Genomic DNA, 27,787 nt, shown 5'->3' on the forward strand with positions numbered 1-27,787 from the left:
GAAATGAGTCAGAGAAAGACAAATTCTGTATGATTTCACTTATTTGTGCAATCTAAAAAACAAAACAAATGAACAAACAGAACAGAAAAGAAACAGAGTTATAGATACAGAGAACAAACAGGGGTTTCCAGAGGGGAGGGGGGGTGGAAGGAGAAAAGAAATAGGTAAGGAAGATTAGGGGTACAAACTTTCAGTTGCAAAATAACTAAGTCATGGGTGTAAAATATACAGGGTGGGGCATATAGTCGATAACTATGTAATATCTTTGTATGGTGACATACTGTAACTAGACTTAACTGGTGATCATTTCAAAATGTATAGAAATATGCAATCACTATGATGTGTAACAGTTGGAGGTCAAAAACAGTTGGAGGTTTGTTCAAAAACAGCTGGAGGTTTGTTCAAAAACAAACTCAGAAAAAGAGATCAGATTGGTAGTTACTAGAGGAAGGGGGTGGGGGAGGGGAAATTAGACGAAGGCAGTCAAAAGGTAGAAACTTCCAGTACTAGGGACGGATGTACAACACAATAAATACAATTAACACTGCTGTATGTCATATATGAAAGTTGTTAAGAGAGTAAATTCTAAGAGTTCTCATCACAAAGAAAAGAATTTTTTCTATTTCTTTAATTTTCTATCTATGTGAGATGATGGATGTTCGCTAAACTTATGCTGCACACGTTAAACTTATACAGTGCTTTATGTCAATTATATCTCAGTAAAACTAGAAGGGAAAAAAAACAACAATGAGGCATTCTCTAACTCTTCATTATTTTGGACTTCACTTCCTCTTAACAGAGAGTGTTCTTTCCTGGTTAAGATTATCTTGACAGAGGTTAAAAAAAAAAAACAGTTCAATTAATATTGTATCAACTTCCCCAAATAACTGACCTAATTTTTCTTTCTTTGCATCACAATTTTAAAAATCTTTCCCAAGATATCCTTGGCATTTCCTCCAATCTTCAGTGCAGTCTGGACTTCTGCTATCCTGTCACTTTTCTAAAAGCACTGGCCCCTCTTTCAGACTGATCCTCATATGAAGGTTTCCTCTCATAATTTTTCTAGAAAAAAATTTTTAAAGGTTGAGACCAGAAAGTTGCCAGAGGAGTCATGACGGGTTTTTTCAACTGCAGGTGCTGCCCCTTTAATTTTCCTTATAAATGCAGTTTGAGGTTGTACTGTAAAAACGTCATTATCGGAGCCTTCTATTCCCATTCTTCCCCCAACATTATGAAGTTAGGCTTCCTCAAGCAAGTGCCTGACTGTGCTCAGCACTCCACCTTTTGCTATTATTAGTTGCATGATGACAGGTCACTTTCTTCATGATTTTCAAAAGTTCCTTAACTTTCCAAGAGGTGAAATCACCAGCAAGTCAAAAATGTATTTCACACTCTTCTTTCAGCACAATGAAATTGCCAACAGAAGTGTCCAGAGAACAGATACCCTCCATCATGACAGATCATCCCACCTCTGAACCACATCTGTCATTTATATTACAAAAATCCAATATCCTCCATGTGACCACAGTCTACAGTTAATTCTCCCACAAGTGCCACGCCTGCTTCACTGTCCTTTCATACTCACCCAAATGTCTGCCATCATTTTTCCAATTTCTGCTTTGAGGATTCCCATAAAGATGTGTATCTTACTTGTGCTCAATGCTAGTCAGGTCTCCTCTTTTCTCACACCCTCTCTAAGTTTCTATTCTTAAATAAGATATACCTTTTTATTACTATAACCCTTAAATGCCATTTTACCACATCTTGATGATAGTGGCTAATATCAACAATTATAAGAAATCTGTTGTAGAAATGTTAATTTGTTTCCAATTATTTTAGCATAGATGTTTACATTCAAAAGCTTCTCTCTTCTGATAATATTCTGAGGCTCAAAGTAGGCAGCAGCAAAGAATTAGGCAGGAATTTCAGATCTAAGTAAGGAGACAATTCAAATTTAGAGCACTAAATATTAAAAATTCAAACTACAGGTGAAATCATGGAATAAATTGCTTCATCTGTAGAATAATGATTTTTCAGTTACTGTAACATAATGAAATGCCACAGTTACTTATTACTTATGTCTTTTTCTTTTTTTTGGCCGCACAGCATGCGGGACCTTAGTTCTCTGACCAGGGATCAAACCCATGCCGCCTGCAGTGAAGTGCAGAGTCCTAACCACTGGACCGCCAAGGAATTCCCAATTATGTATTTTTTATTTATTTACCTTTACTAATGCCACTTTAGAGCTAAAATTTTTATTGCCTTTTAATTATATCCAACAAAGTAAACATCATCATCCATTTTTAAGGAAAGCATTTCATTTCTATGTACTGCTATGTTAGTTTTAGTAATGGTTTACCTTATTTTTCCTTTTATACCGAATGTCTTTTGAATTATTATTCTTCAGTAGACTAAAGCCTCAAATAAGACAGCTAAAAGAATGAATTTGTTTTGTATTAAAGAAGAAACCTTTTTTATAAATATAGCATATGCACAATAAGCATTTTAAATGAGAGTAGAAAGATGTTTTGGAATGTGTGAATGTTTTTCACCAATCTAGTTCAAGCATCTGGAAAGGTTTAGTGGAATACTATGCTACTGGATAATAGCATAAGCAAATAAGCTTTAAAATATTAAATGAAGAAAGAGAAATGAATAGAGCAGAACATCCATGTTACAAATGCAAAGAAATGCCACCTTGGAAGTTGCACATTATGCTAAGGGAAAAGCAGTCAGATGTAGTTCCTTTTAAAGACTACAAGCTTTAAACTGGGTGTGGTGGTAATGAGGTAGAAAACAAGAAATAAAAGGAACCAGAACCAACCAAAAAAAAAACAAAACATGTGGGGGAAGAGGTGTGGGGAAAATGAGAAGGGGTGGACCAAAACCCACACCAAATCCCCTCAGCCATAGGGGTCAGAGGAAGCCAGAAGGCCAAGCTGGCTTGAGATCTCTCCAGCCTGTGTTTGGATTGCAGATGGTGACTACCTCCTACCTTTTTGGTCAGCAGGGTGAGGGGGCACATGTGGGTACTTGGAGGGCTTCTTGATATGGAAGTTCACGTTGTCCAGCTCCACGTTCAGGCTGATAGAAGCGGCTGAGTCACTGTCCACTGTGGACTGGAAACTGCTTACTGATGTGCGCTTGCTAGGACTGGCAGAATCTTTTAGTGTTGGGGAGGGGAAAGAAATATAGGGAGAGGAGGGGAGTAAAAATGGGTTTCATCAGGGTATTGGAGGAAAGGAGAAAAATGGTTTTTTTAATATACAAGCCCAATGTGCAATACCAAAATGGATACAGTATTTTCATGTACTTCTGTGTAGACTTAATAAAATTTGAGCAAGTTAAATAGAAAATGAATGTTTAAAATGAAGAAATATGTTGGAGGTTCTGCAGAGAGAAGGTCTGATATCATAGTGAAGAGGTGAGAAAGTTGTCTACTGCAATATTAGCTCAGAGTTATTTTTAAGCTGCTGCAAACTAAAGACTACAGCGAAATCTGAAAACACCAGTAGCCTAACAAGTTGGTTTCTTAAGAAAATACTGTATCTAGGACAAGGATTGCTATCAGATGTTGTTACATTTACTTGGAGCCATAAATCTTAAAAGTAGGACTGCTTCAACTACATAAACAAAACACTCATTTTATCATACACACACAGTAATGATTCATAAAAACTAAAATGTCAGAAAGTGAAACTCACTGGTCAAATTATCGTCACCTTCTTCAGCTATCTGCTCTGTGTCGCTGTCATCAAACTTTATGTCTTTAAACCAGGATGGCTCGGAGTGTCCTTCCACAGAGTTCACTGAGTCACTGTCCGGAGAAGGGGTCTCGGAAAATTCTGTACTCTGAAAGGGTCAAGACAAGATCCAAGCAATTGACCCTCAATGGCAACAATGTTGAGGCTGTCACACTACAAACAAATTCTAGCCCAATATTTGTACAAGGCTAACCACTAAATAAATTTATGTAAAAATAAGCAAATTAATAGAAGCTAAGTTGTAAACCAGCATTATGCTGGCAACTCCACCCTTACACTTATAATATTTATGAATCAGTAAGCTTAAAGGCAGCATATTATGAACAAAACATAATATACAGATTTTATAGTGTTTCATTTCATCTTTTATTCCTGAGAGTAAAGACAGCTTAGAATTTATCCTAACCTGTGCCAACATCCTGGAAAACAACTGTTAGATTTTAACACATAACACCACACTAGTGTTCTGGGTCATTTGTCCTTTCTAACCATTGATTTTTCAATTTTAGTTCTCAAAGGTGTTACTGAATATTATTTATATCAAATTAACATAAACCAAAAGTGAAAGTATACCTTTTTTAAAAGTTCTATCTTTAAGTAATTTCCAATTTCCTAATTAAAGTAAAATAAAAACAAAACAGAAAAGAGAATATTCACCGTTTTACCATTACTATACAGTTGAATACTGCTATAGAGTCAAAATCTATTGCAATGGTACCATTAAGTTTTTTCAATTGTTTTACTATATATACTCCCTCTTAGTCCTAAAAATACAGACACAGTAAAACTGAAAACCACTGAAGATAAATGACAAGCAACTACAATATCACAAAGCCAAGCTTAAAGAGAAGCCACACCAACTGAACAGTGTTTGATTCCAATGGGTTTTTTAATCACCACTACCTATCAAGTAAAAATGTTTAACTTTCCTCAAATAGCAGGGAAAACATGTTAGAAAAGTGTATCTTTGGGTAATTCAACTAGTTTTTATTCCCACTGATGAAGAAGACTTGGCAACAAAGCTCACTATACTCTCGTTAGCGGTACCACTGAACACTACCTGCAGCGGTCTGTATAGCGCATACTCATCCCTGAAGAGCTGGTCGTGATGACTGACACAATCCAGCCAACGTCCATCCACCATTGCCTGTCCAATTGCTATAGCTTGTGCCCTGAATCAAGACCAAGAAAAAAGAAAACTTTTAAAAGTCAGTCAGAATAATTTTACAAGTACAAGATGAGACACAAACCGAATTTTTTTTCCATTCTAATCAGAGTTGGAATTTCAAATGGTCCTTGGATAGGTGAGGGATAAAACAAGAGAGACTTGAAGCTAAATTAAAAGATCTTCCCATGTACCATAGTAAAGGAGAACCAGTCCCAAGAAAACCTAATTTCAATTACACAAACATTTACAAGTACTCAGTGCATGCATACCCCTGTACTTACTAGGAGTAAAAAGTGTTGAGAATAGCATGGCTCCTGTCCTCAAGGAGCTTACAGTCTTTGATGAGAAGACAATACCAAATATTATAAATATAGATATAAAATGTATATCTATATATATACATGAAATAGACACTTATTAACACGTTACATTTATATGGCAATGTACCAAACACATTAGCCCATATTATTTCATTCTCACAGCTTCTTCATAGGATCACATATTGTCCTCATATTAGAGCTGAGAGGTCAAGTCTCTAAGAGATTGAATAACTTGACGAAGGGCACAAAACTAGAAAGAGATACAACCCAAACTGGAACCCAGGGCTTCACTGCTTACAGCTGTTTCTTCTCTTCCTACATACTTGTTTCTTCTAAGCAAGCAGAAAAGCCAGGTGATGCATTACCCTGAAAGGCAACAAGACCTGTCTGTCTCTTTCTCACAAATGATTTGTGAGGCAGGCTAGGACACTCCGGGTGTGGTTAATGGACCCAATTCTCAAGACAGGTTGAAAGTTCAGATTAGGGAGCAGTAGCAGGAGAATCTACTGTGGCCTTAGGATCTAGCTGCATTCCCCAATCCGGCTTAACTAGAGAGCTCTGGGCTTTGGGAATTAACTGCACATTTCTGCTTTTAATAAATAAGGTGAACTGTGACCCCATTTGGCTCCTCGCATCTATTCTCTACTCATTACAACTCAGAAGGGAGGAGGGTTGAGAATTAGCACCCCAAACACCAAATGCAGAAAACAAGCAGCATCCCACTCACAAAGAAATTTGCTCCCTTTATATCTACATGATATGTCATTAAAAATAAATTCATAAATAATATCAAAAAGTCTTTCTTAAGCTCCATTACCTCGTAGTAATGTGTCCATTTCGGATTAACCAGTTGACTAACTCCTTTCCTACAATGCAGTTGGGATGAGTTCTCAGCCAGTAGCGGTGATCCTGAAACTCCATTCCGCTACTGTGATGGCAGATTTTTTTCCACAGGTCTTTTAACTGAACACTGTCCTGAAATCACATTATGAGGAAGTAATTACTCCTGAGAAGGATGCTATATACCTTTTTAGACTGCTTCTTGTGATTTTTAGATGCATAAAAGGAAACTCAATTCAGATTTTTTTGTCATAGCTAAGTTACATGATTTAATAGAAATGACACATGCATGGGGAACAGCTTGAACTCAGCTCATCTAATTGCAAACACAACTTTTTCTCTTGAGAAAAAAAAACTATCCCAAATAATTTTTTTTCAGTCAATGGCACATACTATCAGTCTCCTGATTATCTAAACACAGAATGTCACACCACTCTTTGGAGACAGAACAAAAGAGAAGGCGGGAACAGTGAATCACATTAATCTAAAGTAACTTTCTGTAGCTTTTATCCCACCAGATTCTTACCATTCTCACATATACCCAACTGCCAGGTGAATTTCCTAGAGAAAGGCCATCAGGGAACTACTCCCTGCTCAAAAAAACCTCAACACTGTTCAGCACCTACAGGTTCAAATCTAAAACTTATAGAGACTGAATTCACCACCTTCCACCAAGTAGCCCCAAATAACTTTCCATTCTCATTGCCCACAGAATTGAACTAAATATCCCTCCCAACATCTCCCAATTAATAGACCTCACTTCAGTCCACAAAAAATGCCATGCTTATTCTCATCTCTATACCTTCTGAATTATAAACCTGAGGACAGAAGCCATTATCTTCCATTTCTTTGAGTCACTCTTATGATTGAACACAGTATTTTACAAAGATAAATTCAATAAACAACTGATTACTACCTACTTAAACATATAATATTAAATGTATGAAAAGTATTCCATGTGTATAAGAAACATGTTCCAAAGTTTAAACAGCGATCTGGGACCTAACTCAAAGTTAAGCTCTAGTATTATGTAGGCATCTGAATTCTGATTTTGCCAGATGAAAGCAGTCAAGGAAATATTAATGTAGCATAGGAGCACGGAGTGCTTGACCAATTTCAGGTCATCCTAATAAAAACTTAATCAAATTATTTCCTCTATTTAATTTATATGATGACTGGCTATTTCATTTGTATTTGTCTTTTAAAAAAAATTAGTGAGATAAACATTCTCTATACTCAAAAGTTGCAATGGGTCAAAGATATTAGACCGGTACCAGAAGAATTTTGCGTTCATCCTCAGTAGTCTCTGTCCTAACATATGTTCGGTTAGCCTGGGGACTGACAGATGTCTCATATGATGGTACCATGGGAGACCCAGATCGATCCAGTGACAGATTAGTAATGCTGGCTGATCTGGAAATAAAAACAGAAAGTGAAAACACAGTTGTAAGTTCTTCATAAATAAACAGGATTACAATGAAAGTTCATTTTTAAATAAATGGTTACTTGCCAATGTTAAGGGCACTTTTAAAAGTAGTTATGATGGTTATGTATGATACTATCATTGGGGAAGCTGGGACAAGAGTATCCAGAAATTCTCTGCACTATTATTTCCAACTTCTATGTTAGTCTGTAATTACTTCAAATTAAGTTTAAAAGAAAGTCATTATGGACCTAAGTGTCCATCGACAGATGAATGGATAAAGAAGATGTGACACATATATACAATGGAATATTATTCAGCCATAAAAAGAAACGAAATTGAGTTATTTGTAGTGAGGTGGATGGACCTAGAGACTGTCATACGGAGTGAAGTAAGTCAGAAAGAGAAAAACAAATACCATATGCTAACACATATATATGGAATCTTAAAAAAAAAAAAAAAGGTTCTGAAGAACCTAGGGGCAGGACAGGAATAAAGACACAGACATAGAGGATGGACTTGAGGACACAAGGAGGGGGAAGGGTAAGCTGGGACAAAGGGAGAGAGTGGCATGGACATATATACACTACCAAATGTAAATAGATAGCTAGTGGGAAGGAGCTGCATAGCACAGGGAGATCAGCTCAGTGCTTTGTGACCACCTAGAGGGGTGGGATAAGGAGGGTGGGAGGGAGACCCAAGAGGGAGGAGACATGGGGATATATGTATATGTACAGCTGATGCACTTTGTTATAAAGTAGAAACTAACACACCATTGTAAAGCAATTATATCCCAATAAAGATGCTTTTAAAAAAGTCATTATGAAAAGACTACAGGAAAAAAATTATAGATGTAGTTCATACAGCAGTAATATCTCAAAGGAAATAAATACAAACTCTTCTTAAAATGCTGAAAATTAGGGTGTTTTCTTTTTTTTTAATTGACGAATACAAAGCATCAGTCTAAATGCAGAAAAAATCTTGCAGATCAGGCATGGGAAATTATGGCCCACAATCCAAAAAGTTTTTGCATAACCACTGAACTAACGAGTTTTTTTTTAGTCGAACATCTATAATATTCTGATGACAAGAAACACACTAATTTTGAACCCCAACTCAGCAAAATCATCCCACGAAAAATAATTCCTTTCTTCTCATTAGTAGACCTATGTTAAAAATATTGTCCTCAATTATTATTATATTTTGAATTTGATCAATAGAAAAGGTAGTGAAAATTTATTTCCTCTCTTGGTATATAAGTACTTACAAAATATCCTTTTTTTTTCAACACAGGAAAAAATTGTACTTCTAAAGTTTACAGTCAGTCATTAGGTAAGTGTAATATCAATAAGTTACCAGATAAGTGACTTGCAAATGAAATATCAATAGCAGCAAGCAAGCTTTTACTTATAAATTTTAACTAGAAATTTAGCTAGCTTCTACACAGAAAAAATGAAACCCAATTTTAGATTCTATATAAAGGATAAAAGGCAGAAGCATCTACAATGTGTTCAAGTCCCTCTCAGGATGTATTTTCCCTCATTTGGTCTCAAAGAATCCTATTGAATAGGTACAACTAGATCCATTCTACAGATAAAGAAATCAAGAGTCAGAGATTAAGGAATTTGTCTAACTCAGCTAATAAATAACAGGACTGCCATTCAAACCAGGTCTCAATTGAATGTTCTCCTAGCATAAAGATACTCATAAAATAATTTAAGAAATTTTTCACAGGTCTGTAACAGGTTTAGGCAAAAAATCATTCTTAATAAGAAACCCTGATATCAAATAAATATAGTCTATAAACAAGACTTTTTAAGTAATCAGTTCTTCATGGGGTTTCTTTCCTCTTTTTTTTTCTTCTTCATGACTTGGCATATTCTTTTAGTGAAAAGTTGCCACTATGTCTTATTCAACCAATTAAAGTCTCTTGTCCAATATGTGCTTTATCCATGCATTCTTCTTCTCTAAAAGTCCATCATCCCTACACATATTCTGATATAGTGGCAACGAAAGTAAAAGAAAATTAGTCAATTTTGTTGTCAAATATTCAAATAAGTAGCCTAGTGGTAAGAATACTAGCTAAAATTTTATTTAGAGACAGTACTCACTGACTAAATTACATCTTTCCTAAAGACATATATCAATATTAGCACTAATTCAAAACACACAGAGATATACTGTAAACTAGCACAGCTATCTCTACATTTGTATATGTGCCAACAGGAATCTTGGAATTTGTCCCATCTTTTAAAAAACTGCCTTGACTTCACATTCTTCTAGTGCATTCCCCTGCTTCAGTATAACAAAACTCGTCTCCAATTCTTCTTCCACTCTCGCCAGAACCCCGAACAACCCACTGAAATTGCCTATACCAATGTTATTGTTAAATCCCATAATCAGTTTTTACTCCTCATCTCATCTGATGTATCAGCAGGATAACTCCCTCTTCCCTGAAATACAATACTTTCTTCACTTGGCTACTAAGACAACACACTCTCCTGACTCCCTTTCACCTTATCACTAGTCTCTCCTTCTCAGTCTCCTTTTCTGCTTTCTCTTCATTTCCCCAGTCTCAGTCCCTGGTCCTTACTTCCTCACTTTCCACACTCACTCTTTTGATGATCTCCACACAGGTTCATGGTTTTAAATACCATCCACATGATAACAACACCCAAGTTTATATCTCCAACTTGTACCTCTCTCCTGAACTCTACATGTATACATCCAACTATTTGATATCTCAGTAGGTGAGTGGATAAATATAACTGTGGTACTTCCAGACAATGGAATATTCTTCAATGCTAATAAGAAATGAGTTATCGAGCCATAAAAACACAAGAAAGGGGCTTCCCTGGTGGCGCAGTGGTTGAGAGTCCGCCTGCCGATGCAGGGGACACGGGTTCATGCCCCGGTCTGGGAAGATCCCACGTGCCGCGGAGCGGCTGGGCCCGTGAGCCATGGCCATTGAGCCTGCGCGTCCGGAGCCTGTGCTCCGCAACGGGAGAGGCCGCAGCAGTGAGAGGCCCATGTAACGCAAAAAAAAAAAAAAAAAAACACAAGAAAGAAACTAAAATGCATATTACTAAGTGAAAGGAATCAACCTGATAAGATTATATACTGTATGACTCCAACTATATAACATTCTGGAAAAGGCAAAACTATGAAGACAGTAAAAAGATCAGTGGTTGCCATAGGTTGAGGCAGGGAGGGAGGGATCAATAAGCGGAGCACAGAGGATTTTTAAAACACTGAAACTATTCTGTACTTTCCTATAATGGTGAATATATGTCATTATATATTTGTTTAAACCCACAAAACGTACAACACCAAGAGTGAACCCTAATGTAAGCTACAGACTTGGGTGATAACGCTGTGTCATTGTAGGTTCGTCAGCGTTAACAACATGCCTCTCTAGTGTGAGATGGTTATAGTGAGGTAGGCTGTGGGGAGCAGGGGGATATGGGAACTCTCTGTACTTTCCGGTCAATCCTGTTGTGAACCTAAAACTGCTCTACAAAGTGACGTTTATAAATTTTTTTTTAAGTAAAGGATGATGATGTCTGCAACTTACTCTCAAATAGTCTAGAAAAAAAAAGTAACAAAGCAAATGGGCAAAATGTAAATTAGTGAACCTTAATGAAGAATATATGAAAACTTATTTAACTCTATTACTTGCAACTTTTTTGCAAGTATAAAATATTTTCAAAATAAGTAAAAAATGAAACTCGCCAACGGCTTCCCATCTCACTCATTAAATGACAAAGTCCTTACAATGAATTGTGAGAAGGTTCTACTCCTGGCACACAGGACTCTTTGTTATTCCCTGCCAGGCATGTTCCCTCTCAGGAATTAGTGATTCCCCGTTTGTTTGGTAAATTCTTCTACAAAATTTCCACATGGCTTACTCCCTCACTTCCTCAAGTCTTTGCTTAAACATCACCATCTCTGTGAGGTCTTCACTGACCACACTATTCAAAATTCCAACCTTGGGACTTCCCTGGTGGTCCAATGGTTAAGATGTCACCTTCCAATGCCGGGGCGGGGGGTGGGGCAGGCAGGGGAAGGGGGGGGTTGACCCCTGGTTGAGGAGCTAAGATCCCACACACCTCGCCACCAAAAATCCGAAACATAAAACAGAAGCAATATTGTAACAAATTCAAAGACTTTAAAAATGGTCCACATCAAAAAAAATCTAAAAAAAACCCACCAAAATTCCAACCTCCTCCCCTATTCCTTATGCTTTCATATGCTTTAAATTTCTGTTTACTTGATTCACTGTTATACAAGCACCTAGTTCATAGGTACTTATTAATTACTTGTTGAAAGAATAAATTGAAAGTATGTTAAACCATGGTGAGTCAGATATCTAGTTCTTCAGGTTTATAACCACTTACCAATTGATTTTGTAATGACAGTATTTTTGGCAGGGAGGTGTAGATGTTAGTAACACTCTATTAAGTTGAAAAGGAGAAGGAAGTGTGCAGGTATAGAACAGTTATGGGCTATCACTTCAAGGAATTTGGCTAAGAAAATAAATTGAGACTACAGATAACTAGAGGTAAAACACAAAGGAGGGGTTTTGTTTGTTTGTTTGTTTGTTTTTAATAGGTAAGACATGAGTTTGTTTAAATGCAGACAGTAAGGAGTCAGCAGAGAGAAGTGAAAGATAAGGAACACGAATAGCATAACTAATAAAAACTAGTAAGGGATGAGAACCAGAACACAAGTGGAGAACCAGAAGTGAAGAGAAAAAGGATGAGCTGCAACTGTGATCAAGTTGGTAAGTGATGTTAAGAGTTGAGGACATCCTCGTGTTATCTCCCCTCTTTGCTGTGTAACTGAAAGAAAGGTCACCTGTTAAACGTGAAGAAAGAAGGAATGAAGGTTCCGAGATCTGAAGCCAATAGAGAATAGTAGAAAACGGCCACTGAGAGAATGCAAGTGACAGCTAACTAGCAAAAAGGAAACGATAGTTTAGCTCAGCTTTTAGAACTAAGAAAGTGTGTAACAATCGATCCCCTCCATTTTATGTCTGTTCTACTCATTACTATAAAAAAGAAAAACCAGGGACTTCCTTGGTGGCACAGTGGTTGGGAACCCACCTGCCAAAGCAGGAGACACGGGTTCGAGCCCTGGTCCGGGAGGATCCCACATGCTGCGGTGCAGCTAAGCCCGTGCGCCACAACTACTGAGCCTGTGCTCCAGAGCCCGCGAGCCACAATCACTGAAGCCCACGTGCCTAGAGCCCCGGCTCCGCGACAAGAGAAGCCACCACAATGAGAAGCCCGTACACTGCAACGAAAAGTAGCCCCCGCTCGCCGCAACTAGAGAAAGCCTGCACGCAGCAATGAAGACCCAATGCAGCCCAAAATAAATAAATAAATAAATAAATAAATAAATAAATTTATTTTAAAAAAGGAAAAAAAAAAGAAAAACCAGACACAGAACAGTGTTTTCATTTGGCAGTTTACCTATTTCGAGCAGGAGATTTCCCAGCGTCCTCTTGAACAGATACAAGTCTTGTTGAAAGAGCAGTATTTGAGGAGTCTGGATGAATCAAACTATAAAGAAAATAAGAAAATACTGAGATGATTTAAGAGAGTTATAGGCAAATCCAATTTCAATAAAATGCTTTAACATTTAAAAGCAGGTTGTTTTTCTGCAATAATGAGCTTATGGGTCATTTTTGTTTTTCTTCTTTTAGTTGAAGTGGAAATAGGATGGGTTTTGTCTTAAGGATATCAAATACCAAAAGAGCGAGCAATAAAGAGAGTTTATTAAGTATAATGGGTGTCAATAAAATAATAAAATTGGCTGGATGAGTGACTTGTAGAACTCCTTCTCACATCACATATACAAAATTGAAGTGCTCTGAGGGGGGCTGGAATCCTGAGTTCAAATATTTTATTCTCAGTCCCCATAACTAGGTGGAATGGCACTGCAGTCACACAAACCTAGGTCCAAGTGCAGGCTCTACCTCTTACTAGCTGTGTGACCTTGGGCACATTACTTAATCTCGCTGAACTTCAGCACCCACATCTGTCAAAAGGAGAAAGTAGTGCCTACCACAAAGAAATGATGGCTAAAAGAGAATGAACATTAAACTATTAGCACAGAACCTAAAGTTATTCTGCCTTTGACATCTATCCGGCGTCTCCCAGGAAGCTTTCAACCCTGGTTTGTTTTATTAAATCACACTTGCCAATTCTGGGCTCACACAACAGGGCCAGGCATCCACATGGCATTGCTTACTGAAGTAAGAAATGAAGAATCCCTCTCCTTTCTTTCTTGTTCATTAAATGCAGAGTCAATCTTTAAAACTTATAAAATATATGTAAGGTATAAAGAATCATGATACCACAAACACCAATGCACCCATGGAGCAATTTAAGAAAAAGAACATTACCACCGACTTTGAAGTGCTTGTTCCCCTGACCCAATCCCATTCCCTTCCCTGTCCTCAATGAAACTACTGTTGTAAATTTTATATTTATCATTCTCCTCCTTTTCTTTATAAGTTTACCATGTTTGTATCCCTAGATAGTGTATTCATTTGTATATTTTTGAACTTTCTATAAATAATCACTGGCTATATCATATGTGGCTTTCTTTTCTCCTCCACATTATATCCCCGAGATTCATACATGTTGAATGTAGGTATAATTCATTCATTTTTTACTTTTGTCTAAATTCATTGGTTACCTATTAATTCCTCACTCCATTAAGAGGTAACTGAGAAAATAACAGAAAGATGCTAGTTAATATTTCAAGCACTCTGACATGGCCATATTTGGTATGATGCATGAGAAAATTATTTAGCTAATGAAAAACAACCAGAAACTGATGAATCTAGGATTCTAATTCAAACAGTTCCAGGTAAAGAAAGAGTAACATCCTCCACAACCAGACAGTGTAGCATATTTAGACGTATGAAAAAAGATGAAATGTTCCTCAGGAAGGGAAAAAATCTAATTTCATTTGCAAATATTATGAACACAAATCTTATGAGCATCCTCCTTCTCAAAGAAGGCTACATTAGAAATTATTAATGGAAATAACTTCTGTTGTTTATTCAACAAATATTATCAGGATCATATATAGGCCATACACTGTTCTTGGTGCCAGGTGTAGAAGAGCAAACAAGAAAAAGTCTCTCCTCCTCTTGTGGAGCTAACATTCTAATTAGTCAACATTATCACTATCCATAAACATCTTCTGTGATCCTTCCTAAGGCAAGCTGAGAAAAAGGTGTATTTTCAGGAAACAATTCAAAGAGGTTAAATGTTAACTTAAAGCACCCTTAGGTCACAAGACTATCAGTATTTATCAAATATAAATAAAATTACATGTAAGTGGCAGTACCTTTGCCAGGCAAAATCATCCTCTAAAAATATGTTGCGGCTGGCTTTTCTACTCCCTACAGGTGTTCGGGGTTCACTCGGATCAAGTACAGACACAGAGGAAGCAGAATCTGAAAGAGCGTTCAAGTCTTCACCAATGGAATTACTGTCTGTGGAATGAGCATAACTTAAGGCTATTTTTCTACAGTATGTACAGGCTCGGAGGTCCCCTAGGAGGAAAAAAAAAAAAGAAAATTAAGTAAAAGATAACTAATATATTACTTACCAGAACATATTAAACCCTTGGGTTACTAGTTAATCTAATAACAGGAACCATCCTCAAGTAAAGACTACCAAAAAAGACATCTTTTAAAAGTGAAGTAACTTTGTTAGCTCTGTTATCTATTTTAAAAACCATCATTATGCAAAATCCATCCAGGTATCCAAATTACCTCAAATATTTATAACAAGAAAATATGACTCAAGGTACAAGAAAACTCTGCTAAAAGAATATTCTTCAAGGTTCTAAAGTGAAGTAAGGGATCTATCAGAGACAGGAGGTTCAAGAAAAAAAATTTTTTTAATTGAGTACATAAACCAACACAAATAGAAGTAACACTTTTTCCCTAAATAACAAGTAAGGAGGAAAATGTTATTTAGCTATCTATATGTAGCCATGAAGAGTGGCCTCCACAAGGGGGCGCAGTTTTAAAAACAAACTAACAAAATTGGCTTACAAGCAATATGAAATATAGGGGGGGAAGTATAAAGGAAATTCTTATAGTGAAAGTAAGGGTGGAAATGAAATATTCTTGGGAAGACAAATAATAAGGCTATTTAATAATTTTAAATGCATTTTTTTTCAGGATGCAGTCCTGCCCAAATGTAAGTTTTCATTTCTACCCTCTTTTTCTGTAACAATTTTTTGTGTGATTCTATAACAATTTAGTGTACTAAAAAAGGAGGTAAGATAATTAAACTTTACTAATAACATGTTACGTAACAATTCTACCTTAATTCTTTTTACCATTAACATTAGAGGACTGAAGTGACATGAACAAAAGACTTCTGAAAGTCAACTGTACTGTGTTTTTACCATAATTACTACCAAGTACAATAAAGGGTCTCTTATTTTTCATTTTAAGACAACTATTACATAGTACTCAGCTTTATTAAATTATGCATGTATTTTTTTTTTTTTTTTTTTTTTTTTTTTTTTTTTTTTGCGGTACGCGGGCCTCTCACTGTTGTGGCCTCTCCCGTTGCGGAGCACAGGCTCCGGATGCGCAGGCTCAGCGGCCATGGCCCACGGGCCCAGCCGCTCCGCGGCATATGGGATCCTCCCAGACCGGGGCACGAACCCGTATCCCCTGCATCAGCAGGCGGACTCTCAACCACTGCGCCACCAGGGAGGCCCTATGCATGTATTTTAAGCAAAATTAAATATCACTTGTTGTGTTACTCATTTCTAACACCATGATTCAACAGATGAATCTAAAGAACGATATCTCCAATCAAGAGCCCCCACAAAAAAATTGAATTCCAGTCCAGGATAAATGAGAATACTAGGACATACTACCACCAGCTGACCAAAGCAGAACTGTAGTAAGGAGATGAAATTACTTCCTGCAGAAAGGTCCTTAAGTTGCCATAACAAAGGCTTGGTTCTTACACTGTAAAGGAAATCTCCCTTCATCATTCAGCTCTTAGAATGAAAATGATCAGATCAATAAAGGGAGCCAACCCAGACCAGAAAAGTTTTCATTTCCTGAAGAATCCTCACCAGCAAGGGCCTACTGAACGCATGCCTAAATTAAAGGATGTGGTAAAAAGGCTGATGAGACACAGCCCTGCCATCAAAGAACTCAGTCCACTGGGGACAAGAGAGACATATAATCAGAAAGTTGCATGGCAGATACAGAGATAGAACTGCTACACCACTATAACTTAACATTCATTGATCTGTTTCTATGTGCCTAGGTATTCTAGATATTTATTCGCAGCCTGGATATATAATTGTGTCCAGAATTCATTGTCCCATCTGCAATGGTTAATTTTATGTGTCAACTTGGCAAGACTGATTATTTGGTCCAACAATAGTCTAGTTGTTACGGTGAAGGTTTTTTTTTTAAGATATGATTAATATTTACCATCTGTTGACTTTAACCAGATTACCCTCCATAATATGGATGGATCTCATCCAATCATTTGAAGGCCTTATGATCAAAGACTGAGGATTCTTAAAAAAAGAAAAAAATTCTGTCTCAAGTCTTATTTATTTATTTATTTTTGGCTGCGTTGGGTCTTCACTGCGCACGGGCTTTCTCTAGTTGCTGCGAGAGGGGGCTACTCTTCGTTGCAGTGCGCGGGCTTCTCGTTGCAGTGGCTTCTCTTGTTGCAGAGCACGGGCTCTAGGCGCGCGGGCTTCAGTAGTTTTGGCTCGCAGGCTCTAGAGCACAGGCTCAGTAGTTGTGGCGCACGGGCTTAGTTGCTCCACGGCATGTGGGACCTTCCTGGACCAGGGATCAAACCCGTGTCCCCTGAATTGGCAGGCGGATTCTTAACCACTGCGCCCCAGGGAAGCCCTGTCTCCAGTCTTTAAGACAGAAATTCTGCCTGAGTTTCCAGCCCGCTGGCCTATCCTAAGAATTTCAGACTTGCCAGCTCCCTTAACCACTTGAGCCAATTCCTTAAAATAAATCTTTCTTTCTATATAAATGTGTGTGTGCTGGGGGGGTGGGGGTGGGGAAGGGCATAAATACCCTATTAGTTCTGTTTCTTTGGAGAACCCTAATACAAATATTGGTACCAAGAGAAGTTCTAGAGCAACAAAATCTTAAGGTTGAATTTTCTGAATTGGTTTTTGGGTTTCTGGAATTGGTTCTCTAATTAGATTTAAAGGCAATAAGGACTCTATTCCCAGTAGTAAAGAGAATGCTGATAGTCCACGGTGTGATGGGGCAACAGAGTCACGTAAAGTATCACCTATGTATACTCCTAATCAAATACTTCTAAGAGGCAAAGACCTGATTTACCATGTACTGCACATCTTAGAACATTTTTGTCAAACTAATGAGTATGAGATTAGCTGCTCCTAATTGCACTGGACAAAAAGGGAAAAGAATGACATCAGGAATTCAGATTCCCAGCTCAAGAACTGTACAATGTACCTGAAAGTGTCTATGTCTTCCCTGAAAGAAACCATATACAGCTGCAGAGCTGAGATTGCTGAAAATCAAACCAAGAGTCTCATCATGCAAGTAACTGAACCACAACACACACTGAATCACTTACCTTTACAGTGTGTCTATTAGCGCATTGATTAGAAAGGAATGAGATCCTGAAAACTGGAAGGGGATATTTGGGGAAGCTGGGAACACTGAACTGCCAACTTCTACTTAGTCTTCTTTGCGAGTAGAAATAGCATTTCCACCCTGTCTGAGATTAACCCTGCTTTGCCTGAGAAATTCACAACGGCCTCCCATGAGTTAGCTGCCTTGCAAGACCCTGCTTATTCTCCTCAGGACCCACTCCCACTACCCTCTTTGCTTCTAGGCCTATAATAAGACTCAGGTCCCCTGAAAGGAGAGTTATAAAGTGTGACCCATGAGGAAGTACACTACACTCCAAAAGAACTACATGATTTTTCCAATTTAGACAAAAAGAAACCCAGGGAATACGTGTGGGAATGGCTACCAAGGGTATAGAATAATACTGGAAAGAACATAAAGTCAGATCAAACTGGATCTACTGATATGGACCCACTAAGCAGAGATTCTGGATTTAATTATAGCTCAAGGTGTTCAAAGGGGCTCTAACAGTCTGGTTAATTGGTTGGTTGGCTAAAACATGGACCAAAAGTGTCCTATACTAAATGAAGTTGAAATGCCAGAATTACCCTGGAATGCTATAAAGGAAGGTATCCAAAACCTTAGGGAGACTGTTAAGAGCAGATTTACCAAGTAAGATCTGCTCACTTGCCCCAGGAGGATCCAGGGGACATACCTTTCACCATGACTATGAGAAAAAAAATTTGTGAGGGGAGCCCCAGCATCCCTGGAGAGCTTTGCAGTCACCCATTATAGTGGGAACTGCTGGTGCTGAACTGGGAAATCTAAATGCACTGGTGACCACTGGATCCCAGGTTGGCAGGGGCAGAGTGGTGGCACTTAATCGCCAAAGACAAGGTAGGCATGTTACTAGAACAGACATCAGAGTCAAAGCTGTAAGCAGAATAGTGTAACATATACAGAGATCTATGACACATCTGATCATGGTGTTCCTAAAAGTCAATGGGCAGTCTTCTAAATTCTTACTGGATTTGTATAAGAAAAAGAGTTCTAGATCAAGTGAACAAAACTCAAACTTGAATCAAAAAGAGTCATGACCCCTCAACCCATTCTCAGACTTAAGCCATTTACAGACCCAGAATTCCTTGAATGAAGGGAGGCTGGGTCACCTTGAGGAAGGACCCCACTACACTGCCAAAAAATGTATACTGCTTATCTTCCTAAAAGGCTTCCCTAAAGGACCTATAGCCTTTCACCAGAGTGACAGTGCATTGAGAAAAAGGTAATAGTCAAACTTTTAGATGACTGGACTTTGGCACTGAATTAACACTAATTCCAAGAGGCTCAAAATGTTACTATGGTTTCAGGTCAGAGCAGAGGCTTACAGAGGTCAGGTGATCAACAGAGTTCCAGCTTCGGTCCATCTTACAGTGGGTTCAGTGAGTCCCCGAACCCATTTGTGGTTATCCCTCAGTTCTAGAATATATAACTGGAATAGACATACTCAGCAAATGACAAATCCCTACATTTGTTCCTGACCTGTGGAATGAGGGCTATTACGGTAGTTCTGGCCTCCAGAACTGTGAGACAACAAATTTCTGTTTGTCCTAAGCCACTCAGTTTGTGGTATTTTGTTAAGAAAGCCCTAGGGAATCCATACACCAACCATATTAACAAGACAGGATTTTATCCTATAGGTAATGAGAACTCTGAAAGGGTTTTACACAAGGGAATTTGACATGATCAAATTAGCATTTAACAGGATACTGACTAGAGTATGAAAAGTGAATTTGAGATAGGGAAAAACTAAAGGTAAAAAAATCTTTTAAAGGCTGCAGCCATAATCTGGATGAAAGATAACTGGGGTCTGAACTCTGAAGCAGTTTAGGTGAAAAAAAAAATCTTTTTTTTTTAAGTGAGTAAGGCCAAAAGGAAGATCTACATGATAATACAAATAACATGAGAGAGATACTAAGAGTGTTCTCGGACTTCCCTGGTAGTTCAGTGGCTAAGACTCCACGCTCCCAATGCAGGGGGCCTGGGTTCAATCCCTGGTCAGGGAATTAGATCCCACATGCCGCAACTAAGAGTTCACATGCCATAGCTAAAGATCACACATGCTGCAACTAAAAGATTCCCGCATGCTACAACTAAAGACCTGGCGCAGCCAAAATAAATAAATAAATATTTTTAAAATTTTATGTACACACACACACACACACACACACACACACACACACACACACACATATATACTTTAACAAAAAAGAAGTGTTCTCTTTCTGGTAACTTCTGCCCACCTTCCACTTCCACTCCCTAATCACTACACACACCGTTTAGTTTTTTTCTGCTTCAACAAATAATTTTAAATCTCTATATTACTAAAATTTAGGGAAGAATATGAGTAAATGCAATTTGCTAAAGCACAGTGTCATATAACTCAAGGAATATCTGTATTTTGTAAAATAAAAACTCTCATAATAATATAAATTAGTGATCACTCCAACCAACTTGTCTAATAAACATTAACCTGGTGGCGCAGTGGTTAAGAATCCGCCTGCCAATGCAAGGGACATGGGTTCGAGCCCTGGCCCGGGAAGATCCCACATGCCGCGGAGCAACTAAGCCCGTGCGCCACAACTACTGAGCCTGCGCTCTAGAGCCCACGCGCCACAACTACTGAGCCCACGTGACACAACTACTGAAGCCTGCGTGCCTAAGGCCCGTGCTCCGCAACAAGAGAAGCCACGACAATGAGAAGCCTGCACACCGCAACGAACAGTAGCCCCCCGTCACTGCAACTAGAGAAAGCCCGCGCACAGCAACAAAGACCCAACACAGCCAAAAATAAATAAATAAATAAATATTTTTTTTAAAAAAACAAAAACAACAACAAAAAAAAACATTAACAGTCCTATGGTTTTTTGGTAGCATCTATGATATACTGTCTTTTACTCACGTTATTTATGAATATCCCCATCTACTTTATTATTTGCCTATAAGGTCCTTAAAAGCAAAGCCATGTCTCCCTCATGTTTGTGTACCCCATAACTCACACATGATGTCCAAAATAAAAAAATGACTTAACATGGGTCCTGTATTATAACTATTTTATTGTTATGACCTTTAAAAATTGTAAACTTGTCAATACAGCTCATTTACCTGTATAACCCATAAATTTTCCAGGGATTTCTTGATTGCAGCAACGACTGCAGAAAATCTGCCCACACAGTCGGCAGTGGTGTCTGCGTCTAAAAGTGGTAAATTTCTCATTACAGTCATAGCACTCTTTACACTGGCTATCTGGCATCCAGTATTGCTTCAGGTCACTATCCTGTAACAATAAAAATGTGTGAAGGCTTTTTGAAACTACTGATTATTAAAATGCAATGGCAAATGCAATGCTAATCAAAATCCTAGAAAATTTCTTTTGCAGAAATTAACAAGCTATTTCTAAAATTCATATGGGAACGCAAAAGGTCAAAATGACCAAGACAATCTTGAAGCAGAATAAACTGAAGGACGTATAATGTCAGCCATTAAGATTTATTCCAAAGCTACAGTAGTTTTAGACAGAGTATTAGTGGAAGGAAAAAATGGAGCTGTAGAAGAAAAAGGAGGGCCCTGGACATATATGGACTCACCCTCACACATATAAATGGATTTCTGACAAGATCTGTAATGCAGTCAGTAAAGGGTGGTCTTTAAAAAAAAATGGTGCTGGGACTTCCCCGGTGGTCCAGTGGTTAAGACTCTGAGCTTCCACTGCAGGGGGCACGGGTTCGATCCGTGGTCCAGGAACTAAGATCCCACATGCCGTGTGGCGCAGCCAATAAATAAATAAATAGATAAATTTAAAAAATTTTTAAAATGGTACTGGGTCCAACTGGACATCCATGGGGGAAAAGTAAATCTTGATCCATATACTTCACACAAATAATAAAGCTTCTTAAAGAAACCATGGGAGAATATTTACTACCCCAGGCTAGAAAAACATTTCTTAAACAGAACACAAAAAGCACAATCCATAAATGAAAAAAATTGATAAAGTAAAATTAGGAACTTATGAGTAAAAAATATGGTGTCCACAGGTGAAGTTAGTACTAACTGAACTTTCTTTCAAGTGGCATTGTACCATTTTTAGTGAGTACCGCATGGTCCCCATGTAAGTGCTTAATAAGTAATCTTCTAAATTCTCTAGACAGTACCTGGCTCTTCCCCTCCATGATTTCCTTGAGGCGTTTTAATACTGTGCTGAGGCTTCGGAGCTGAACAGCTGTACGAGGGTCATGACCTCCAAAGGCAGGTTCTGCCTTCCTTCTGGTATCTAAGTGAGATTTACAAAACAAAGAGCAAAAAAAACTACCTTAATTGTCTCTAGTATCAATGCAAAGTACCTCTTATTTTTAGTATATATCAATACTTACGTTCTCCCAGCCAGTGACACAGACTGAGAGTTAAAACTAGTCTTTATAAGGGTAAGAGGCTGTTGAAAGTGTTTATTACCATGTGAAACACTGCTTCACAAGCAAATGAGGGCTACCTGAGACAAACACTGTCTGAGACCACTGATGATTTTAAGGCCTGGATGGGAGCTTCACTTAACATGGCCCAAAATTCATTAATGATTTCTTGGGTCCTTCAGTCCTGTTAGAAATACCTGCGAGAAATTTAACAGAAGGAAAAGCAATCCCTGTGTGTTTTCCTAGCCCAGTCTCTACAGTCAAACAGGTCAGCGACAGGGTTGAACAGTTCAGTTCAGTCTGCAGACCACAAACCCAAAGGCTCGTGAAGTAGATCATCAGAAGGAATTTAATAGCCAACCCCACAGAGTCTGACAGACTTCAGAACATCCAGGATGGTAATTTATCTACAAACTTCCCTTCACCGATGTCCAAGCAGACTTCTCTTCCCCAAAGAATTGCTAGAACCCCAATGCAACCCTTCCCTGCCACCTCCCTACTCCTACAGTTCCAAACTAGACGGGATCACTTGCTCTTGAAACTGCAATACTGAAGCCAGTCCTGTCAATAATAAAACACGCCCACGTTCCAGCTTTGTGTCCACCAAAGCTGTCATGTATCATTTCCTTATTTTAGAGCAAGATTACAACTGAAGTTTCTACCTATTCCTGGCTCCAGCAGTTATTAAACCTAAAGATGAAGTAGAGGTGGCTTGACAAAAAGGATGAACATCCTTATTAGCTTAATCTCATTACCCTAATAACTTATGGTAAAGCAAGATGGAAAATAGCCCTCTCTAAATCCTTCCCAAACTCACTTGTTTGCTAGATTAGATTTAGATGTTCTTTGTTTTGGTTGAGTAGAAAAGAAAAAATTACAAAAAAATGTGAAGTTGGTATCTAAATCTAAATTGATGAAGAACTTTCCAAGATATTAATTACGGAAATAATTATCTAAACAGTACCTATGTTAGAAAACTTTGAAAACTTTATCTTTCTATAAATAATATCTTAATTTCAGCAGATACCTCAGATGTGTTATTACTAGAATAAAAATGTATGTGTATTAGAATGACCAAATTGTTCTTGAGTCTCTGTGATAAACCAACTCTCCAGGATTTATGAATTGAAAAAGGAGACAGATGAAGCTGTTAGAACAGTAAGGCTGTGCTCCCATGCACAGGCAACAATTAATTGTGAAGCCCCTTGCATTTAGCCACTTAGGAGTATGAGAAAGTAAAAACAGCATCATCCACAGAAAAAGCAGGAGCAAGACTGTTCTGGAACCAACAGATGATGGTTTCATCATGGATGAAGGTGAAAGAAACATGAGAGGAAATCTGGTCTAGCACTCTGCCCTCAAGCAAATCATCTTAGTCGCTTCTCTTGTACAATGAATATTAGAAAATTAAATAACTTCCCAAGGTCACAGAGCTAGTAGATTGTGGAATCGCAGCCTTTTAGTAGGAAAAGATTGGTAAAACAGTCCCAGGCTTGTGAAACTCAAATGCCTCTAGCAGCTAAGGCAGAATCAAAGAATCAAGTGGACTTGATAAAAGACAGTAAGGAATGGTGGGGATTGCAGCAAACTAGACATTACAAGCTCCACCTAGTGATATTTAAATTCAAGTTTATCAAAACACCAAGGCAAGGTTTGGTAGGCTGTCAGTTTGTAACCCCTAAATGGTTAGATTCTAGTCCAACTCATCAATTTTATAAACAAAGAAATCCTATGCTTGACTCAGTATAGGATTTAGTCAAAAGAGCTCCCTTAACAAAAATAGGAGTGTTGCCACGGGCCAGGTTCAAGAGCTAAGGAGAGTTTAAGGCTAAAAGTGGGGATGGTCTCTTCCTTCCATCCATTTGGAGTAAAGAGCTCATTTCTCTCTCTCCCCCTTCCTACCTTCTGATTCTTCCTTCCAAACAGCTGATATGACCCAGGCTGAGTCCCTTTGCCCTGGGAAACCTACAGAGGTGATACTGCCAGCTCCACTCTAGTCCTTAGCGTGAAACTCCTCTTCTGCTTGGTTTCTCCTTCTCCTCTGACCCAGCAGAAGAAGGTTCTGAGTCAAGTCTCAACGAGCAATAAAATATCCTTCTGCTAACAACCATTACCTGTGCCTGCCTACTTTTCACTCGAAGACCTCACGGGGAAGACTGGCCAGACAAGGCAGGATCTGACATTCACATTGGACACCTGACTTCCAATGCTACATCCCTTTCCCTCTCTTATGCTACCTCTCATTGCCTTTCTCCTGTCACCTTGAGTTGGGCAAACCACTGCACTGAGTTTAATAATCTAACAGAAATAAAACATAAAACAACTCACTTTATCTAGTCTGTGGATTCAGGCTGATCCCAGTACAGCATGAAAATGAAGGACATGACGACGTAGCAGACCAGGATGGAGAACAAACAGGCAAGAGGAGCTCAGCTTATCCAGCCACACTGACAGCTTGCACCCCGACAAGGACAGAAGGCCAAGAGCAAGTGGCAGCCCACTAATGGAATTGAGAGACTTCTGCAGCCAGAGGCATGCACATCACATTACACTGGCCACCCCAAGAACAGATGCAGCAGTCAGTCACACAGCTGAAACTAACCTGTGTTCTCCTGGGGGTGTCGCAAACTGTCCTCTGCTGAAACCCAAGCACGCAATTAATCAAAAAACAGTCAAAGAAAGCTCTGCCTTGCCTCAAGTTTAATAAAATGTTTAAGAACTCTTGTTTAGGTATCAACAGTTATCCAGGTAACAGTTTCATTAATTCTCAAGAGTACCTGACTATTCCAAATAGCAAAAAAGTTAAGTCAGTAAACAACCTGCAAAACACAACGACTGTGGGAAAAGTCTAATACACAGAGAGGAATGAAATGAGAACAGTGTCATACCTATCACTGAAGATCGCCGCTGGAGCTCCTCATTAAGCTGTTTTTTATAAGGTGTAGGTGATCTCACAGATTGTGTCCTTGAAGGGAGCTGAGGGCTGGTCCAACTTCCACTCAGAGACGGTTGCTCTCCCTGACCCCCTTCTCCTCTCTCTGCAGCAAACAAAAGCTTGGAATTATTGGAAAAACTAAGACTCAGAGTTCAGCAAAGAGAAGGAAATAGATGCGAATTTTTTAGGAAAGAATGTGTACTTGTATTACATGCCTAAATAAAAATTAGGGTTTTCTTAAAGAAAAAAGAGAGAGAAATTCAAAGAAGGTGGCAAAATTACATCCTTGGTATATGTGACCTTCAGTTTGTTTCACTTTTTTTTTTTTTTTTTAATATTTATTTATTTGGCTGAGCCGGGTCTTAGTTGCAGCATGTGGGATCTAGTTCCCTGACCAGGAATTGAACCCGGGCCCCCTGCACTGGGATCACAGAGTCTTAACCACTGGACCACCAGGGGAGTCCCTGTTTTACTTTTCATTAGAAATTTCTCGAGCATATTTAAGGAAACAGAATGCAAGCTCCACAGGAAGGCAGTGATTTTTTTGTTGTTCTGCTTTATTTATGGGATAGATCCCTTGTACTATTAAAATAGTGCCCAGTAGATAGTAGGTGCTCAATAAACATATGCTAAATAAAAAGACTACTGTCATTTAATGGCTAAATGTAACGTATCCTAGACAGGATCCTGGAGCAGAAAAAGGACATTAGGTATAAACTGAAGAAATATGAATAAAATACTTACTTCAGTTACTAATAATGTATCAATAATAGTTCATTAATTATAATAAACATACTCTACCAATATAAGATGTTAACAACACAGGAAACTGGGTGTAAGGGTATATGAAAACTTCCTGTATTATTTTCCTAATTTTTCCATAAATCCAAAACTATTCTAAAAAATAAGATTGTTGCAGTTTCTTTAAAAAAAAAAAGATTATTGTCTTCCAAATGGACTAACAGGTTTTACAGAGCTTTAAACATGAGTGTTAATAAAAGTCAGTTAATACTATTAAAATTTCTACTGAGTTAATTAAACTATTAACCCCCAAATCCATTACAACTAGAGGGATTACTTTCTAACACATTTCAAACAATACAAACAAATATAAAGCAAAAGATGTAGGCCATGTTTTTTTTTTTAATTCTTCTAACAAGTAAAAAATATATTACTTAAAAAGAGCTCATTTTAAAAATATCTTTTCATTTGGTGTCATTAAATGTATACCTTAACAGGTCAACAACAAGCCTGCTGACAGCTTTCAATTTTTAAAAAATATGAACCCTTCCTCCCATGTGCTGGTCCTTTAGTTTCATTGCTTTAATTAAAATCTTTTGGCTATTAACCCCTAAAAGAGAAAAGTCCATTCTATGAACTTAAGAAAACTGAGATATTAAGAAAGGAAAAAAAAAATGCTAACTTCTCTTTAAAAAGAGACCTCCTTTTAACATTTAGTTTTCAATTCTGATCTTCAGTTGCCAATAATTAATAAGATTAAAGTGAAAATTCTAGCTTTCTCTTCTTATGCAGTTAACCCCAGTGACCTATGATTATAAAGCTACCTCCTTGTTAATATTTCACTTTCTTGCAAAGACATAGCATGAAAGTTGAACAAGAGAATTTCAGAGAATCAAGATGGTAGGGTCTCTGATCTTTAAGAATAAGTCTTACCTTTGTTAAATCGAAAGAGATTTACAAAAGAACTATACGCTGATCTAAAAGGAGGTTCGTCCTGATCAGGAGTCAAAGGTTTAAAGTGTGTGAGGTGAGAAGGACTAGTAGGAGATCGAGGCAAATCATCAGCAGAGTCCAATGTAGGGGATGTCTTATCATCTGTGGCCATTTCATGAGTCTAATAAACAAAAGAAATAAGCAAAAGTAAGTTCCTCAGGAAGCCCGAAGGTTGATTCCAAACAGCATCCAAATATCTAGAAATCTGACTTCAAAAATTCAGACCTAAAAAAACCAACGAGTAAATAAATCTAGTTCAGCATACACTCCCAATTAAGACTTCAAAACACTGAAGTCTAGATCATAAGGAAGAGTCTCAATTATCTAAAACTAGGAACATATAGTCAATCTCATTTTCAAAATTACTATTCAAATACAGAAAAATATCAAAATTATTAAAAGTTTGAAGGCAAAGCATAAATGTGAGCAGGCAAAAGGAAAAAAGAGGATTTTCACATGATTTATACAGTTTTCATTTTAAGATGTTTTTTGAAAAAAATAGCTTTT

General features: G+C 38.0%; 1 protein-coding gene across 3 annotated transcripts in view; it reads right to left on the minus strand.

Annotated features, from left to right (window-relative positions):
- Window positions 1-27,392, minus strand: part of PIKFYVE (phosphoinositide kinase, FYVE-type zinc finger containing) — a gene marked incomplete at both ends in the record, with an annotated part of 69,370 nt that extends 41,978 nt beyond the window's left edge. Inside the window, 11 exons of one of the 3 annotated variants that reach the window (XM_079710610.1) lie at window positions 2,996-3,163; window positions 3,705-3,852; window positions 4,825-4,936; window positions 6,070-6,227; window positions 7,367-7,505; window positions 12,990-13,079; window positions 14,881-15,088; window positions 21,311-21,482; window positions 22,357-22,475; window positions 25,500-25,649; window positions 27,221-27,392. In XM_079710610.1, the coding sequence (XP_079566736.1) occupies window positions 2,996-3,163; window positions 3,705-3,852; window positions 4,825-4,936; window positions 6,070-6,227; window positions 7,367-7,505; window positions 12,990-13,079; window positions 14,881-15,088; window positions 21,311-21,482; window positions 22,357-22,475; window positions 25,500-25,649; window positions 27,221-27,392 (1,636 nt within the window). Of the gene's footprint in view, window positions 1-2,984; window positions 3,164-3,704; window positions 3,853-4,824; window positions 4,937-6,069; window positions 6,228-7,366; window positions 7,506-12,989; window positions 13,080-14,880; window positions 15,089-21,310; window positions 21,483-22,356; window positions 22,476-25,466; window positions 25,650-27,220 lie in introns of those variants that run through there. The other 2 variants (XM_079710611.1, XM_079710612.1) reach the window with 2 other exon arrangements.
- Between the last annotated feature and the right edge of the window lie 395 nt (window positions 27,393-27,787).

Source organism: Hyperoodon ampullatus, assembly GCF_949752795.1.
Source record: "Hyperoodon ampullatus genome assembly, chromosome: 8".
Classification (NCBI taxonomy): Eukaryota; Metazoa; Chordata; class Mammalia; order Artiodactyla; family Ziphiidae; genus Hyperoodon; species Hyperoodon ampullatus.